At 42.6% G+C, this 19,688-nt stretch overlaps 1 protein-coding gene across 7 annotated transcripts in view; it reads right to left on the reverse strand.

The window, feature by feature from the left end:
* The window catches only part of AGAP1 (ArfGAP with GTPase domain, ankyrin repeat and PH domain 1), a 593,970-nt gene that overhangs the window by 181,689 nt on the left and 392,593 nt on the right, over positions 1–19,688 (reverse strand). For all 7 annotated transcript variants that reach the window (XM_073633654.1, XM_073633653.1, XM_073633655.1 and 4 more), the window contains one exon: positions 10,438–10,530. In XM_073633654.1, coding sequence (XP_073489755.1) covers positions 10,438–10,530 — 93 coding nt within the window. The remainder of the gene's footprint in view (positions 1–10,437; positions 10,531–19,688) is intronic.

Below are 19,688 nucleotides of genomic sequence, written 5' to 3' on the forward strand. Positions count from 1 at the left end.
AGCATTATTTTTTTGTTATGCATCTTTTATTATTATTTTTAATCTAGGGTATTTTTAACTGTCCAAGAAAGTCTATGTAGTAGATTCTTATGATGGATTTAACTATTGAATTTGTTTTTGCTGTAAAAAGCATTTTTTAGATTTAATGCTGCTGTCTATTGGCCGGGATTGTACTCATGTCTTTCGGTGATTGGAATGCAGCCTATTTCCGCCATTTGCATATCTTGTCCCACATATATAAGGCATTAGACATCCGTCTAGCCACGCCCCTGGCGTCATTCTAGGACGAAACGTAGGGAGGAGTCAGCTACGTGACACTGGTGTATGCTGGGACGCAGAGGCCATTTTGCTGGTGGGGACTGGTAACTGTTTTGAGAAACAAACGTGTTTTTATTTTGGAGCATGCAAGTTTATCTCCATTTTACCTTTATTAAAAGCTGCTTGATATACTGCACCATGAGGTCTATTTCTCTATATTCACATGGGATGGAATCATTTGTGGTGACCGTTGCCGGAGCTTTTTGAAAAGGAAAGCTGAAAACGGGGGCTGTTGCATCTATATTCTGGCATGCTGTCCCTGACCCAGATGTATGGAATTCAAAGGGCTTCCTATATTATTCAAATGCTTATGTGGCCTTTGTAATGAGGGTCCACTATGGAGGGTAGGCAGCTATGTGATCGGGTGCCGGTGGTGGTTGATTCCTCTGTTCACCTTCTGCTAACCATCTGATCACGGTCTCTGGATTTGCTTCTTGTGGACTTACTTTACAAGTGCTGCACCTCACCTATATGACTATTTTATTGTCATTTTCTTCAATATCGTGCTAGCTGCTGTTTATTTGATTATTCTTTTCAAGTGTGGCTATAAGCGCAGCAGTTATTTTAAATAGAAATGAAAGGCAAAGCATGTGTGTGTGTGTGTATATATATATATATATATATATATATATATATATATATATGAACCAATCTTCCCCTTTTTTGTAAGTGATCACACACCCTTTGTCCACAACTGCATAAGGAGCTCAGAGAACTAGGGGTGGAGAGAAACAGCAGCACACTGGTCTTCCCAGTGATGGTCTGTGTAGGGGGGAGGGCGTATCAGGATAACTTTGATCATTGGAGGAAAGCAGACTGAGTACTCAGCACAGCTAGGGAACTGACCACAATGTGTTCTTGCTTAGCGTGGTCATTTATTAATAGGAAAGCATAGGGACAGGGATTTCACACATAAAGGAAGCAAAACAAATAGAACCATATACTTCTCATACAAATACATGGTACAGCAGGCACAAAACAGGAATACGAAATGCTGTTTTTTTTATTCTTTAAACTCTCACCTTGTACATGTAGGAATATTGGTCTGGTTTTATATGGGATGCAACCAGAGGTGTAGGTAGAAGAAACATATGTACAGCACATCACTGATTACTCACATATTCATCATTATCTATAATGGCTACACAAAATTTATAAATGACCACAAGTGTTTCTAGTAACAAGCTGCTGATGCACAGTCTCTAGTCTGAAACCTCCCACTCACATCATGCTACTTAGACACTTCTTAATTCCACTTGGTAACGACCCAGATCATGTCACAATCTCTTCATTAAATTATGTCATTATTTAGCCATTATAAGGCTCTCAACCCACACGCTGCAAATATGGTCCAACGTATGTCCACTATCAGGTAGAGAAAGATAGACACACCACAGAAGTGCCATGAGAGTTTGTGAGCCGCACGAGATGTACTGGCCTAATTACATTTAACCCCTTCAAGACGATTTCATAGTAGTCACCAAAGCATATTTTGGCATTTTGTGGTGTGAAGTATGGACTCCTATTAACTTTTTTAACCACTGCTTTGTGGGATCATATTGGGTTTTCCCTTGGCAACATAATTTCAAAATATGTATAGGGAATGTGATAGCGCTGCTGCAAACTACAAACGATAATGATGATGATGATACTACCAATAACAATATGTAATAAAACCGTATATGCTGAATAAGTAGTCCAATAATATGAAAATAGTGGTGAAAAAAAAAAATATTATATATCAAACACGCTCTGCAGCCTGTATACTTCTTTAATACTTCCTCCGTTAATTTCCCCAGCAACTCCAAACCAACATGAAAATATAAAGTGCTTCCAATAGTGCAGTACCGGGTGTCAAGTGGAATGAAACCTCACCACCCCAGCTTCATACATTATACTCACATCTATTTATACATAAAACAGAGTAATGAAATTCAACAGGTCTCACAAATGTCAGCGCCAGGCTCTACCTCTATGTGTTACGCTACCATCCTCGTAGCTTCATCTGGAGGGCATAACACCTGGTACTGCACTATTGGAAGCACTTTATATTTTCATGTCGGTTTGGCGTTACTGGTGAAAATAATGGAGGAAATATTAAAGGAGAAGTATACGGGGTGCAGAGCGTGTTTGATCCCTGCTGGGTCTTCATAGGAACTAATAGAGACCAAAGTTGAGCCATTTGCAGATGAGAACCATTATAAGTTCTGAGTGCGTTTGACCCCATCAGGGTATATAGGAAGGAGGTGAGCTGCCACTTCACCTGGTGAAGGGAGCACTTGTCACAGATTATCGTCCTGTATGAGAAGCACCTCTTTGCACAGTGAAATTTGAAGCACATTTTATATACAATGATTATTCATCATTTTTATATATATATATTTTTTCATCACTTTGTAGTTTGCAGCAGAACTATCACATTCCCTATACATATTATCCACTGTTGTTTTGTGAGAACATCCAGGTGATAGCAGCAGCTTTATTGCATTTGCACATTATCAATATATTGTGTGTCTATTTCACTTAGTGTTCACTTATCACTAGGTGGCAGCGCACAGCTACAACATATCTATATCATTTAAAAATAGCACTTGAAAGTTTAATTTGAATAATAAATTATCTTCTTTTAATAAGAATTTATATTTGGTCACCGATACAGTCATTTCTCTGCAGCCCTGAGGACTGTCCACTGATGGAGAACAGGAAGGACCAGCAAGGTAAAATGGCATGTATCATGGAAGTCTTCAAGACTGGCCACACCAAACAAAATATGACTCTATACCCGGTTTGGTGATTCAGTGTATCCTCACTCCCCTAGTGACCCCTACTGTTTATCAGCTTGTTTACATCATGATGTGCAATTGAAGAAACCATTCTCTGACAGCACTAGAGGGAGCTATATAGGCTGACAGAAGAGGTCTTAAGATGGATTTCTAAGCTTAAACCTGTTACCACCCCCATTCTAAACCTTATATTAACTGCCTTGTAAAAGGAAAGAGGTGCATAATTTAAGGCCAGCCATAGACGGAGCAAATTTCTTTCCTGCAACCACGGGTTGCAGGAAAGAAATTTGCTCGATTTCCCCAATCAACACAGGCAGTTTTGACAGGAATCCCTCCTGCTGAGCTATTGTGTTCTAGAAAAGCCACTAGCAATAATCGCATGTAAAATCCAGCAGGCTGGTTGTACCCAAGTTGATTGGGTACTTGGGTACATTCAGCCTGCCCATACATGGTTCTGGTCTTGGCTAGTTCCCGACTGAACCGGCCATGATTTGAACCATCTATGGCTAGCTTAAGTGCGCTCCAGTCAGGTCACGCAAACAACCCCCAGCACCTTCAGGGGAGAGGAGAGACAGCCGACAACGGGTGTTCCCTAGTAAGTCTATGGGTGACATCACTGCCAGGCATTCCTTCCATTGTCAGCTCACTCTTATCTCTCCTGTAACCGGTCTCTGAGGAGAACACATGACCTGGCTGCCCTTAGATTAGGCAAGTATACACATCTTTCCTCTACAGGGTAGTTAGTATAGGGCAGTGATAGCGAACCTTGGCACCCCAGATGTTTTGGAACTACATTTCCCATGATGCTCAACTACACTGTAGTGTAGTTGAGCATCATGGGAAATGTAGTTCCAAAACATCTGGGGTGCCAAGGTTCGCCATCACTGGTATAGGGCTTAGAATGGGGGTGGAGGCAGGTTTAGGGTTAGTTAGGTGTTGATTGGACTTCCTTTAAGATTTAAAGTGAGATGAAATTCTGGTTTAATAAAAGAGAAAATGGTTTAAAAAAAAAGAAAAAAGAAAATTGTATTCTTGTATGTTTTCTTAACTCAAAAAAGTACCTCGATTCTCCAGATCTCCAAATTATTTTTCTGATCCGACTGCCTGTTAGAGGATTGCTATGGTTATTCTCCATGGCCCTCTGTATGTAGGAACCTAGCCTCCCTTTTTTTACTCGCTCCAGAAAAGGAGTAGGGATTTGGAGTGTGCATAGAGCAGTGTACATGACTGCAACCCATAGGAAAGTGAGGGGAAAAGGAGAGGTTGAGGATTATAAAAAACACAGCAAGAAATCATTTAATGGAAAATAGATTACAGAGCCATGAATTAGCTCCTGCATCAAACACAAGGCCCGTGGGCCAAATCAAACACAAGGCCCGTGGGCCAAATCCGGCCCGCCAGGCCATTTTTATGTGGCCCTCACACCCAGAGCTTTTATTCCAGCTGAAAAGTGGCGGAACTCTTTCTCGTCATCTCCAGTTCTTGGCCTCCGCTTCCCTTTTTACCGCTGTCACTTGTACAGGGAGATACAGGCACAGTGAGGGATGGGGCATCACGTGGTAAGCTGCACTGTGATCCCCATCTGTACCCAGGTGCCGTTCAATGATCTCCCAGCAAGTGAGAGCGGAGAAGTTGCCAAGGTACTAGAGCCAAGCCTGGTAGGTGAGATGCGAGGAAGCTGTGTGTGCAGAGGTGGGGGATGGAGGAATGTGGTGCAGAGGTCAGAGCTGAGGAGGGTTGGAAGTGTGATGTGGACAGCCTGTGAAAGAGCTGAACCCTGCACACTGTGCATAGCACACCTCTAAACCCTGCACTCTATACTAGCGCACCCCTGAACTCTGCACTCTGTACATAGGACACTCCTGAACCCTGCACATAGCACAATTCTGAACCCTGCACTCTGTACATAGCACACTCCTGAACCCTGCACCAGTTCAATTCAACCACACCCGCCGTTCAATGCGGTTTGGCAAGAGGGGGGGGGGGGGGCTAGTTGGAGCTCTTGCACCTATTGCTCTGGGAAAAAAAGCTCTGGATAAATTAATTTAATTTAAGATGAATTTAATTTATATAGACTTACAGATACAACCGGCCCTCTGAGGGCAATCATAATGCTGTGGAGTTTGACACTCCTGAATTAGTGGATTTTTATGGATTATTTTTGGAAAATAGGGATATTTTTTAGTGTACTTTAACACAAGTAAAGCTTAATAGAAGAAAACATTATGAAAGGTTACACTTGCTTGATGTTTGCTGAATTAAAAAAAAAAGACTGGGTGTATATTGTAATACGCTTAGGCCCCTTTCACACTGGGGCGAGAGGTGCGTCGGCGGTAAAGCGACGCTATTATTAGCGGCAGTTTGCCATTGTTTTAGCGGTGGTATTTGGCCGCTAGCGGGGAGATTTAAAACCAGGGTTAAAAACCACCGCAAGGCGCCTCTGCAGAGGCGCTTTGCCTGCGGTATAGCCGCGCTGCCCCATTGATTTCTAAGGGCAGGAGCAGTGAAGGAGGGTTGTATACACCGCTCCGAAGATGCTGCTAGCAGGACTTTTTTTCCCGTCCTGCTAGTGCACCGCTCCAGTGTGAAAGCCCTCGGGCTATAATATAACATTAAGAACACTATCTTCATCACAAACAGAAAATGCACGTGCCCTAGTGTTTTCAGGACAATACATACTACAGTTGTAGGAAGGCCTAAAAGACTGGAGATACTTTCCCTTTTTTTCATGATTTTAACAATTGTATGGACCTGTGTAGCAACTATAGTCTGTCCACTGGTGGGTTACACAGTGTCTCAGTGATCTCATTGGGAACTGCCCAGCACAACAAGAATTATCTGAAGGGTCAGTCCACCCAAAAGAAATATTTCAGCTGTAGGTGGTGTCTCCTGGCATAACTCACATGCTAGTTTTAGATCTTTCTTGGCCAGGAAGTAAGATCCAATAGGTGGTCCAATGGTCCAGCATTTACCACAAACTAAACTATCAATTTTGGGTAGGCTGATGCTTTAACACAGAATAAAACAGATATCCACACCGTCTAACAAGAACTCTTTGCGCCTCCTGCTCTAAAATAATAAAAGGTGATCTCTAGTTAGTTGTGATGGGTTACTGCACATGGCTGAGCCTTACATGGCTATTAAATATGCACAAATGTTCATTATATTAATAAGCTTATGCAAACAAAGCATCCAGCGCCCACGACACAAACCAAGCCGTGAAGCAAAGCGCAGGAAAACACACACACACACACACTGCATTTAGCTCCCGCACACACAAACACACATTGCATCCAGCTCACATCCCCACATTGTTCCTATCATTACATCTAATTGGTAAACATGATTGTGGAGCTGGGAGAACAGACACTTAACGAAAAGCAACAAAAAGGGAAAAAATGAAGTGAGAGAGAGTGTGCAGACCCCAGGGAATTACCAAATCAATTAACAACTAATTCAGGATGTAATTTCCGGATTGCCTCTTAGCACAAAACTGTATCTTTAATTTCTCAAGCAATAAGCATCATCCAGAGAGAGGGCTCTAACACACACTGACGCTTCAAATGAGTTTACAAGTATCTCTTTTTGATTGGCTATATAACATTATTTTCTTCACAGTTCGTTGACACTGCTGCCGAGTGCTTGGAAAGATTTAATTATACTGGTACAATCGTTAGCAGCTTTCAGTCCCATCCACAAGGACTCGTAATGAGTCTCTGTGACTCAACCAACGCTGGGTGACCAAATTATATGCGGCAAAGTGATACAATTCCGCTCCTAATGGGAAACTGTTTATGGGCCCCATTTAATAAAGATTTGTCCCAGAGGCTCTGGCGCGAGGCGCTGGAAAGAGACGTACAAACTTCTGTCCAGAGATCTGATCTATCTCCTTTGACAGCAGGCGGGGAGCGGAGGTCTGTGGAAGGTCCTGTATCACGGCTTTAAAGTGGAGCTGTCACAAAGTAGAATCACTCAGCAATCATAATTCAGCTTGCGAAAATTCGCTCAGTGGTTGTATAGATTTATAGACTTCCCATACCAGTGATAACAATGTAACATATGATTGCAGTTAGCCACACATGCATCCAACCACTGCGCAGTTTAGAACTAAGCTGCCATTTTTTTTTTTTATCATCTAAAGTTTTATTATGTGCACCAGTAAGGACAATACAAATCCAGCATTGATATATGGTACAGTAAGCATAGACTGTTACACAAACCAATAATAGAGTATAACAGTATGCTAGGTACATAGCAAATAGTATGATGTCAACACGGCAACAAAGAAACGACATTAGCCTGAATTAAAATGCAACAGTGTAAAACCCCAAAACTGCCCAAAGGTTGGTGTACACAAACAAATGTTACAGTAGGAAGAAGAAGGCATTACATCACAGAAGTTAGAAGACAAGAAGGCGAGAGCAAAAAGTAAAAAAGACTAAGCAAGCTCAATAGGTGAAAGACCGGAATTGAACAGGAAACCAAAAAAAAAAAAAAAAAGGGGGGGGGGGGGGGGGGTTGTTAAAGAAAATGGTTGAGAACGCACAGTTACAGTTGCCCAACCAAGGAGGCCACACAAAGGTGTTGTAGTCTTGTGAGTACCGCAAACCAGGTTTTATTGAATTGTTCCTCTTTTTGTTTAAATTTTAATTGTTCCATCAGGTTAATTTCATTCACCACAGCTATCCATTGACCAACTGATGGGGCTGCCATTTTTAAATGTCTTTCAGGAATATGTAGAAATATACTGTATGTAAACCCAGCAGATGACAATACATGGCACAGTTTAGGCAGAAAACAATCACGTGGTGCCTTTGCCAAACACTGTAATGCTGTGATGATGTAGAGAACTGGTCACCGAGTATGTGCATTGTAATGTGGATTGCAAGCTTTGTGATCAATTGCATACAAGTAAGCAAGTTGTCCACAGCATGGAGGTGAGTGGACATAGACATGCACACCCTGGCAGCTGATACTTCTGGAGCCACCTCGCATCTGCCAGCATGGATCTGCATGTCACCTTCCTTGCCTCATTTGTACCTCATTAACTGCCTCTGACTTAACAAGATTTATGCAAATGGCACCAGAGGAGCCTCTACCTCCCACTGCAATCAAGTGTTCTGTATGTACAGCTTTCCACAGCCAAGAGAAGCGCAACATGGGAGAGGAGAGGGACTCTAATACAAATAATACAATCACATTACAAGGTGCGTGCGTGTGCGCAAGTTGGCGTGTTTAAATATACTGTACATGTATTTATATTTGAACAAATACAAAGTAACATTCACATGAAGGCAAAATAAATAATGTACATACACAGAATAAAAATAACTGCTCAGTGGACCAGCTTTTAGGTTTTTTTCATATCAGGTCGTTTTGGGAACGCAGCAAAATCGCGTGATTTACCGCAACGTACAAAAACACGCTGCCCCTTTGCAAATGTGCCATTAACACTTGCTGGCACTCCCACGCATCTTGCAAACGTGTGCCAAAGTACCTTAGTATCATGTGTTTTGGTGCGGCGTGATTTCTAAAATGATGCAGGCACCCTTTTTGCGCGTTTATTGCACACAGGACAGTCCACTGAAATAAACTGGCTACCCTAAACATGACCCATGGGAACACCCAAAACATTGCGTGCACTCCATTGCACTGGAAAGTTGTAACCCAAATCTGGAAACCTGGCCATACACAGGACATTTTGGTGCCTCTGTCAGCACCATACCGCCCAACTTTTAAATGAAAAAAAAAAAAAAAAAATCGAAGGAGCAGGTGTCACCAACTGTCAGAATATGATGGCTTCAGCCGGAGATTTGTCCATCTGCGCTGTTAGCGTGGATGGAGAAAACTCTTGGATTTCTTTAGCTTAGATCGCAGGCTGAATGAAAGAAATCTATACATGTATGGCCAGCTTTAGTTTTCCTATTTGAATTGCATCATTGCTGTGTATATGAAAAGGGATGAGTGAAGTGCTCAGGCTGCACCACAGCCAATTACATAATGGGGTTGATATACTGAAGGCAAATAGACTGTGCACTTTGCAAGTGCAGTTTCTCCAGAGCTTGGTAAATGAGGTGAAGCTTCACTTTGCAAAGAATACCCAATCACAGGTAAAGGAAAAAAAAAAAAACGCATTTTTTTCTTGCACATGATTGGATGATGGAAGTCAACAGAGCATCTCCTCATTTACTAAGCTCTGGAGCAACCGCACTGGCAAAATGCACAGTCTATATGCCTTTAGTAAATAATCAACCACTATGTCATACTTATTAAGCAATAACAGAATAAACAGGGCTGTGTACACTTTCAGTAATTCATGTGTTTTAGGAAGAAGGAAAACACAGAAACAAGACAGTTTGAGTCTCTATAAACATGGAACTAATATTTGGCAGTAGGATTATGCCTTGCATTCGAAAATGCCTCTTAGCAACTTATTGACTTGAAAAGCTTTTGTAAAGTATGGCATGTTTTGATACTCATCTACTGGTCATCTACACAGCAGCATAAACCTATACAACAAAAAGCAAAACTATTGTAGAACCCTCAAAGACTCCCTGATGTCTGCCGAGGCAGGAATCACAAGTTGTATACGTGTTCCCAGCCTCGTTATAAGGCTCTTGCTTGCAATCTGGATTGACACCAAAGCATTTCCTCCTCGTTAGGCTACTAACGGCCTCTTATGGGCTAACGTTTCCAAGCCGCAGCTCCTGCTGACTCTACCTCGCCCCCCTTTTCCCTGAGCGTCACCAGAAAGGATTAATTAAGCCCGTTCATTAAAGCTGTAAACGCTCACTCGGGTAATGGAGGCCTAAATGAAACTGAACCTAATCAAAAGGTACAAGTACTTCATTAGCAAATTACAAACAGGGTCTTGCAGCTGACACGTTCAGTGTGGCTAATTGCCCGTCGGCCGTCAGAGGGGGGCTCAGATTACCAGCCAAATCAAGCCCGTACGTGGTTATCAGAGGGGGGCGCCGATTCCCCCAGCAGACAGGCGCAGAGAGGCCCAATCAAAGCATTCTGCACAAAGGCGTCACTTTGAAGCTGCCTGGGCCTGGCTGCCTCCCCCTGAACAGCTCACTTCATTAGGGCCTGTTGTCACATGGCAGATCCCCTCCCCCTCTCACACCACCTCTTTATCCTAATGATCCCATTTTAATGTGCGCAGGATTCGTGCCTAATTGATGTCAAGTGAGCAACTCTTCCACATTCAGGGAGGGGGGCATCAAACGCGGTGCAGAGAGCGGGGGGCTCGGAGACGAGACCCCGAGCGTGGGCTCCTCTAATTACACACTGGAGCCTGGCGGAGGGAGGCGGAGGCAGGGAGGAAGCTTACCTGTTTAATTGGTATTGCTCGCCCGCTGCCGATGCTGTCTGCTCTGCTCTCTAGACCTTTCTTATCTTTGTCTGGGTCGCTCCCTTTTCGAGACTGAAAAGCAAAAGTTCACATCCCGTTAAAACCTCCACAAACACAGAGCGTCCGCTCTCCAGGCGCGCCTCCCGCCCCTCGCCACAGCAGTCTGCTTCATTTAATCTGCTGTGGACACAGAAATTAGAACAGCAAGGTTAGATTGCAAGCTTCTGCAGAAAAATAATGTCTTACCGTGAGACTTCTCTTCAGTCAGCAGACTATTAATTCACCCTTTACTGGCAAAGGGAAGGTACTGAACACCTAGAATAATTCCATCCTTCATTAAAAGTTGGATGCTGATTCACTCCATTTCCACTCTGCAGTAGAGCTGCACGATTTTGACCAAAATGAGAATCGATTTTTTTTTGCTTAGACTAAAGATCACGATTCTCGCAGCGTAACATCATCTTTCATATTATACAAAAAAAATTGGGCTAACTTTACTAAAAAAATTGCATTTAAAAGACCACTGCACAAATTTAGTGTGACATAAATGACTGCAACAAACACCATTTAATTCTCTAGGGTCTCTGCTATATATATTATATATATATATATATATATATATAAAATGTGTGGGGGTTATAAGTAATTTTCTAGCAAAAAAGAATGATTTTAACTTGAAACCAGCACATGTCAGAAAAAGGTTTAGTCTTTAAGTGGTTAAACTTCCCTTCATTTACACACCGAAGTTCATTCCTTTGATTTAAAGGACAAAACGTTACAATGTTTATAGTCAGTTCCTCGGAATGTTGTGATACTTGGCAGACTGCCTGCTTTTTTTTTTTTTTTTTGTTTTTTGTTTTTTGACAGCTATCGGCCTCAGCAGAGTATTCTCTGCATAGAAAGAATTGGGAAAATGCTTTGTCAAGATCGCGAGGGGGAAATAAATCGCGATAACGATTCTTAACGATTAATCGTGCAGCTTTACTTTGCAGGTAATTTACTTTGTGTATTTAAAAAAAAGCTTTATACACAACTGGATGCTAGAAATGATTCATTCTCGGGTCCAAGAGTGAAAATAAAAGTATCCATTGACAGCAGATCAATTCAGCCGATTTTGGCTGGATGCGGTCGTATGTTTATATGTTTATGTGTACCAGCTGACAAATCCAGAAACCACGATGTGATTTGCTGGACTTGTCCTCCTATCATACTGCAATCAGAAATTGGCCAGGTAAAGCTTTTATTTTTCAAATTGTACCAGAAAAATTGGACTGATGGGTTTCTATAGGCCACAATTTCCATAAAAGATGGAATTTGGTTTCTATGGCTAAAACTGTCTTTTCATTTCCTGTTATTAGGGCAACACCCTATATGCCTGCATGCATTTATGACCATTTATGATGATTCATTCAGATGATCTTTTTGTCTAGCCAATGCCAGTAGTGACAAACCGGACAATATCCGATTTCATCCCTACTACTTCATCCCTAATGTGACACAAAGTCTTGTTTTTTTTGTGTTTAAAAATAACAAACATGTTATAATTACCTGCCCTGTACAGTGGTTTTGCACAGAGCAGCCCCAATCCTCCTCTTCTCGGGTCCTCACTGCCGAGTGCCCCCCACAGCTTGGTATGGGGGCACCCGAACCGAGCTGCTGCTCTGTGTGTCCATTCATTCCCGCCCCGTCCCCCCTCTCTCCTCATTGGTTCACTGACCTTGATTGACAGCAGTAGGAGCCAATGGCGCCCACTGCTGTGTCTCAGCCAATCAGGAGGGAGAGTCCAGGACACCCGAGGCTCTCGTGCAACAACGCTGGATCGAGATGGGGCTCAGGTAAGTATTAGAGGGGCTGAGGGGGCCTGCTGCACACTAAAGTTTTTTATCTTAACAGGGTTGTAAAGGTTCAGCTTTATTTTTTCCTTTTTTTAAAAACAAACATGTCATACTTCCCTTCACTGTGCATTTGGTTAAGCACAGAGTGGCCCTGATCCTCCTCTTCTGGGCTCCCCTCAGTAGCACTCCTGGCTCGTCCTCTTCCCGAGTGCCCCATCGGAGAGGCGCTTTCCTTCGGGACACCCGTGCGAGCGTGCTCCCGTCTACTGACATAGAAAGCAGGACTCGGCCCCGCCTCATTTGATTTGATTGACAGCAGTAGGAGCCAATGGCTGCGCTGCAATCCATCTATCCAATCAGGACACAAGACACCGGCTGGAGCTGGCGTGCTCATTCCCGTCATGGGAAACACAGGGCTCAGGGGAGTATAGAGGGGGGTTTGGGGGCTGCAAAGAATGCATTAAGGTGAAAAACCTTGAGGGTTTACAACCACTTTAATGCATAGAATGCATGAAGATAAAAAACCTTCTGCCTTTAGAACCACTTTAAAATGGTTGTAAAGGCTTAGGTTTTTTTTTACCTTAATGCATTCTTTGCATTATGGTAAAAAAACCTTCTGTGTTGCAAGTGTCCCCTCAGCCCCCTTTATACTTACCTTAGCCCGATCGAGGAGCGGGGCTGAGCTGCTCTGTAGCGCCGGCGGGGGGACCCCAGAAGAGGATCGAGGCAGAGCAGGTAAGTATGATGTGTTTGTTATTTTAAAGAAAAAAAGCCCAAAAGTTTAATGCTGCCATGGGTTGCAGGAAAGAAAATTGCTAGATTTCCCCCACCAGCACCGACAGGGTTGATCCCCCCTGCAGAGCTATTGTGTTCCCCTGGCGGTAGAATATTATTGCCACTTGCAATAATCGCATGAAAAATCCGACATGATGGTCGAATCAAAATCTGTTTATATTTTGTTGAGCCAACAAATCCATATATGGCCAGCTTCAAGGATAAGTTGACCATTAGTAACATTACACTTGTATTTAGGGTGTAACATGTTACTATGCAGCAGCCTCCCTAACCCTCTGAGACAGCAGAAGGAGTTTCTCCCCACAACCACGGTCACATTATAAAATCAGCTCGGTTGTGCGGTGCCCCGCACAGGTAGCTGCAGCATTCATTCACAGGAATCTGTGAATGAACTACAAGTCCCATCTTCCACCATGGCAGACAGCTTGTAGTTTACAATGGACTGTGAGGGCATGGATGAGTGGCCTTATAGTCCATTCCCTCTTCCTGCAGCTCTGAAACGGACAGCCTGTAGGGAGGTACGGGCTCAGAGCTGTAGGGAGAGAACACCGGTGCAAATCTCCCCAAATGGAGATCCAGATAGCAGTAAAAACCCGATAGGGGTCAATTCTTGTTCCCCTATCCAAAACACAGTTTTGGGTGGACTTTCAGGTTGCAAAAAAAAAAAAAAAAATCAACAGTTAGGTGGTCTTCTCTTGTATTTTAGCTTCCATTGGGGAGAGGGGTCAGCCTGACTGTACACAAAGAAAATATACTGTAGCTGTATTCTTTAAAACTTTTCACACTACAATGACCTAGCAATTAGAATAGATGTACTGTATTTTACAACCTTTCTAAACCCCTCTTCCATTAAAATAGCACTCAGGATTTGGGACAGTCATAACAATACTGGGCTCAGTCTGTTATCAGCAAACAACACATACTGCATACAGATTTGTGATGGGAATAAATCAGTAACGTGTACTTTAATTGCACTTTCTTTAATCTTGGATATATGCAAAACAGCATAGCAGGTTTGTTAAATTCTCCTAAAAAAGCGCTGATGCTGAAGAACACAGGGTGTTTATTAATGCTGAAGACAGAAAAATAAATGCATCATTATGATAGCAGCGCACTTGTCACCTGCACACAGGGGAGACAACCATTTTGCCAACTGAACCAATATGTATAATAGAGCAGCCTATCAATTCACTAAGGGAATGATGACATCACTGATCGCGAGTGCAAGATACACAACGGGGCTTATTCAGTATAGCAGAGCCAAGAGCAATGGTGATACAGGGCCTTGAAAAAGTATTCATACCCATACCACTTGAAATTTTCCACATTTATATTTTCTTTATTATGTATAGACTAAAAACATATATTTCTTTTAGTGAGGTAAATATGATATATTATACAGCATACATTGCCTTGAAAAAGTATTCATACCCCTTGAAATTTTCCACATTTTGTCATGTTACAACCAAAAACGTAAATGTATTTTATTGGGATTTTATGTGATAGACCAACACAAATTGTGAAGTGGAAGGAAAATGATAAATGGTTTTCAAAATGTTTTACAAATTTTGTATTCAGACCACTTTACTCGAATACCCCTACCTAATATCTAGTGCAATCAATTGCCTTCAGAAGTCACCTAATTATTAAATAGAATACACCTGTTTGCGATTTAATCTCAGTATAAATACAGCTGTTCTGTAAAGCCCTCAGAGGTTTGTTAGAGAACCTTAGTAAACAAACAGCATTGTGAAGGACAAGGAACACACCAAACAGCTCAGGGATAAAGTTGGGGAGAAGTTTAAAGCAGGGTTAGGTTATAAAAAAAACATCCCAAGCTTTGAACATCTCATGGAGCACTGTTCAATCCATTATCCGAAAATGGAAAGAGTATGGCACAACTGCAAACCTACGAAGACATGGCTGTCAACCTAACCTGATAGGCCGGGCAAGGAGAGCATTAATCAGAGAAGCAGCCAAGAGGCCCATGGTAATTTAGGAGGAGCTGCGGAGATCCACAGCTCAGGTGGGAGAATCTGACCACAGGACAACTAGGCGTGCACTCCACAAATCTGGCCTTTATAGAAGAGTGACAAGAAGAAAGCCATTGTTGAAAGAAAGCCATAAGAAGTCCTGTTTGCAGTTTGTGAGAAGACATGTGGGGGACAAAGCAAACATGTGGAAGAAGGTGCTCTGGTCAGATGAGACCAAAATTGAACTTTTTGGTCTAAAAGCAAAACGCTATGTGTGACAAAAAACTAACACTGCACATCACCCTGAACACACCATCCCCACTATAAAACATGGTGGTGGCAGCATCATGTTGTGAGGATGCTTTTCTTCAGCAGGGACAGGGAAGCTGGTCAGAGTTGATGGGAAGATGGATGGAGCCAAATGCAGGGAAATCTTAGAAGAAAACCTGTAATAGGGCGTACACACGGTCGGACTTTGTTCGGACATTCCGACAACAAAATCCTAGGATTTTTTCCGACGGATGTTGGCTCAAACTTGTCTTGCATACACACGGTCACACAAAGTTGTTGGAAAATCCGATCGTTCTGAACGCGGTGACGTAAAACACGTACGTCGGGACTATAAACGGGGCAGTAGCCAATAGCTTTCATCTCTTTATTTATTCTGAGCATGCGTGGCACTTTGTCCGTCGGATTTGTGTACACACGATCGGAATTTCCGATCCAACGGATTTTGTTGTCGGAAAATTTTATCTCCTGCTCTCCAACTTTGTGTGTCGGAAAATCCGATGAAAAATGTCCGATGGAGCCTACACACGGTCGGAATTTCCGACAACATGCTCCGATCGGACATTTTCCATGGGAAAATCCGACCGTGTGTACGGGGCATTAGAGTCTGCAAAAGACTTTAGACTGGGGTGGAGGTTCACCTTCCAGCAGGGCAACGACCCTAAACATACAGTCAGAGCTTCAATGGAATGGATTAAATCAAAGCATATTCATGTGTTAGAATGGCCCAGAAAAAGTCCAGAACTACATCCAATTGAGAATCTGTGGCAAGACTTGAAAAATTGCTGTGCACAGACGCTCCCCATCCAATCTGACAGAGTTTGAGCTATTTTGCAAAGAAGAATGGGCAAAAATGTCACTCTAGATGTGCAAAGCTGGTAGAGACATTCCCAAAAAAGACTTGCAGCTGTAATTGCAACAAAAGATGGTTGTACATTACATGTATTGACTCAGGGGGGCTGAATACAAATGCATGCCACACTTTTCACAGATTTATAAAAAAAAAAAAAAAAATTGAAAACCATTTATCATTTTCCTTACACTTCACAATTATGTGCCACTTTGTGTTGGTCTATCACATAAAATCCCAATAATATACATTTACGTATTTGGTTGTAACATAACAAAATGTAGAAAATTTCAAGGGGTATGAATACTTTTTCAAGGCACTCAGTAAAGTGCAATAACCCATAGCATGCAGCGAGGAACAATCTTTCATTGATCTGAATTGCAATTAAAGGAGATTTCTGAATTCCAAAAATCAAAGCTGATCCTTGCACTGCTTTATACTATAGCAGTTATGGTAAAAACTATAATCTCTTTAGGAGCATTGCACCAATACTGGTATTGGTGCCGATACTAAGCATTTGCACAAGTACTCATGCAAATGCTCCAATGCTAAAACCAAGACCTTCAGATTTGGTTCACATATGTGTGGGCCGGTTTGCAGTGCTATTTCAAAGCCCAGTACGGTGCAATTTCGTTAAGCGGTTTAGGTGCGATTCCAATGCAAATTGTAGTGCATGAGATTAGAAGTGGCTCCACAACCGGACTGAAATTGTACAGGACTCTCTTTTAAATAGCACTGTGTCTAACCTGCACATATGTGAACAGGCTGTAAAAACTCACTGAAACGCACATGAAAACTAAAGTGAATCTGATGTCTCTGCAAGCGAAATCTGTGTGGCTAGCCCTAAACAACATGACACTAAAAATAGGTATCGGTAATTGGTATCGGCGAGTACATGAGAAAAAGTATCGGTACTCGTACCCAGTCTTAAAAAATTGGTATGGGTGCATCCCTACTCTTTGTCAAACACACAATTTGGGTCAGCTTTTAAAGTTTATCTACAGCCAAAGTATTAGGTTGGGGCAGTGTATCTCTAGCCATTTTTTTTATTGGTTACATTTTATTGCGGTCTGTGTCCCCCTGGGGAGATTCACCCTTTTTTTTTTTTTTTATCCTGGCGACCTCTATCACTGAGACAAAAAAGTGATGACAAAGCCAGAATTTTATAGTTGTCACCAGAGCAAGAGGTATGGGGGAATTCTTCCAATAGGGACACTTGTTCCAGTGACAAATGTCTAATGGGCTAAAGTTCATAAAGGGCTAAAGTTCACACTGGCACTAAAATCAGGCATTTGAGGGGAGTTAAAAACGCTCCTCAAACTCCTATGCAAACGACACAATGGACAGCACACAGTGCTGTTTACATTATCAAAACATGAAGCATTAGCACAGCGTCAAAGTTGAAGCATCATGTCGAGTCAGGAGACATTTGAAGCCTTTCAACACCTCCCATTCAAGTCTATGATAATGCATTTGCAGCACGGTTGCTGGCGCACTAGTACAATGCAAATTTTAGCTGGTTGTTAAAAAATTCGGCCGCTGTGTCCTTAACAACCGATGAGTCATCAGCTGTCAGTGGGGAACCCCCGCTGAATGTAACAAAAAATGGGGTGGGGCCACCCACACAAATCCATACCAGGTCTGGTATGTGGATTTTGAGGGGAACCCCACACAAATTATTTATTTTTTTAATGGCATTGGGGTCCCCCCCCCAAAAAAAAATCGATACCAGATTCTTATCCGAACATGAAGCCCAGTAGGTCAGAAAAGTAGGGGATGAGCGAGCACTCCCCCCCCCCCCCCCCCACTCCAAAGCACCTTTCCCCCCCATCAGCATGGCCTCTTCCTCACAACCCTGGCCAGTGGCCGTGGGGGTCTGCGAACAGGAGGTTTATCAGAATCTGGAAGCCCCCTTTACCAAGAGGCCCCCCAGATCCTGTCCCCCCTATGTGAATGAGTATGGGGTACATTGTACCCCTATTCATTCATCATAAAAAGTGTCAAAAATAAATAAAACTACAGAGACAGTTTTTGACAATTCCTTTATTAAAAAAACAAATACAATGTCCCCCAGTGTAGATCCATCGCCAATCACGATGCCCACTGCTATCACCGACCCAATTTTTCTAATTAAAAAAAGCCCTGCTCGTGTGAAAGGCTCCCGCTGTCTGCCTGCTCTGCCGTCTCCACCAGGTGACATCGCCGGGTGGCCCCAGCCCCTTAGTTATTTAAGAAATGTCAGACAGCGGAGCAGGCAGATGGCAGGAGCCTTTGGCACGGGTGAAGCTTTTTTTGTCAGTGGTTTTATTTCTTTTTGACGCCCCTGCCCAAAAGCACCCTTCCATGTTTTGATGTGGAGGGGGGGCACTCTTTTTTTTTTACATTCAGATTTCAGCAGGAAACCCAGCTGACGGCTGATGACTCAATGGTGGTCAAGGACGTGGTGGCCAGCCTACTCCTTAACAAGCAGCTATTGTAGGCATTTGTGGTGCGATTTTAACAAGCCAAAAATGCTTGTCAACCGCGCCGCAAACGAACATAGGGCGTTTGAGGGAGTGTTTCTAATGCTGTGATCCGCCAAACTGCTGCTGTGTGCCAGGACCTGCTCCACTATCTTTCTGATAACATTGAGAGCTGGCTGTCTTTTCCTGATTCAGACAGCCTTCCCCAGTGATGTGCCACCAGGAGTTTGCACTCCTCTGACCGCTCTGCTGAAGCAGATGACCCCAGGGTAGTGAATCGCATGTCCCTGGATACTTCAGGAGCAGAGGAGCTATCATTCTCGCCTAGGCAAGAATGCAGACAACGTGAACAGCAAAGACTAAAGAATTGATCATGGGATGGGGTGAGGAGCTTGATGGGATCAAAAGTGCTAAACGTTGAGTAAAGGCTGCTTTAAGAGTAAATTTTTATTTCTAAATGTACTTTTCTGCATCTATAGTGCTTTTAATAGTGCGACTTATTTTATGTGTTCGCATGTAGTGGTATAGGTTATGTGCAGTTTCTAGAAAGTGCATCTTCTATAGGGATACATTTAAAACGCACGCATTTATTGCACAGGGCTGCATACAAAACACAATTCCCTGCCCCCAGAAAACTTATAATCAAATCATACAAATTCCAAAAACTGCACCACAACACAAGAAATCACATTTAAAATACATTGCAAAGTGTAACTAAACCCAAGTACAAAAATGTAAAATATTGCAGCTTACCTGTTTTTTTTTTTTTTTTTGATGTGGTGGCTGCATTAGTATTCTTTTTTTTTCAGGCAGTTATTTCTTTAGCAAGTACAGAAAACACCTGCTGATCTTGCCAGAAATGCACTGTCCTTGTCACTTGTGAATAGAGCTGGATGCACAAACATCCTTAGATTTTTTTTTTTGTAGAGAATTTAAATTTAAGTATGCCCTAATCACCCATCTTTTACTGTAGAGGAGATGAACAGATGTAGATGTGTTTGGAGTCATTAACCAATGTTCCCTTTCC

This window comes from Aquarana catesbeiana, linkage group LG06 (assembly GCF_042186555.1).
Source record: "Aquarana catesbeiana isolate 2022-GZ linkage group LG06, ASM4218655v1, whole genome shotgun sequence".
NCBI lineage: Eukaryota > Metazoa > Chordata > Amphibia > Anura > Ranidae > Aquarana > Aquarana catesbeiana.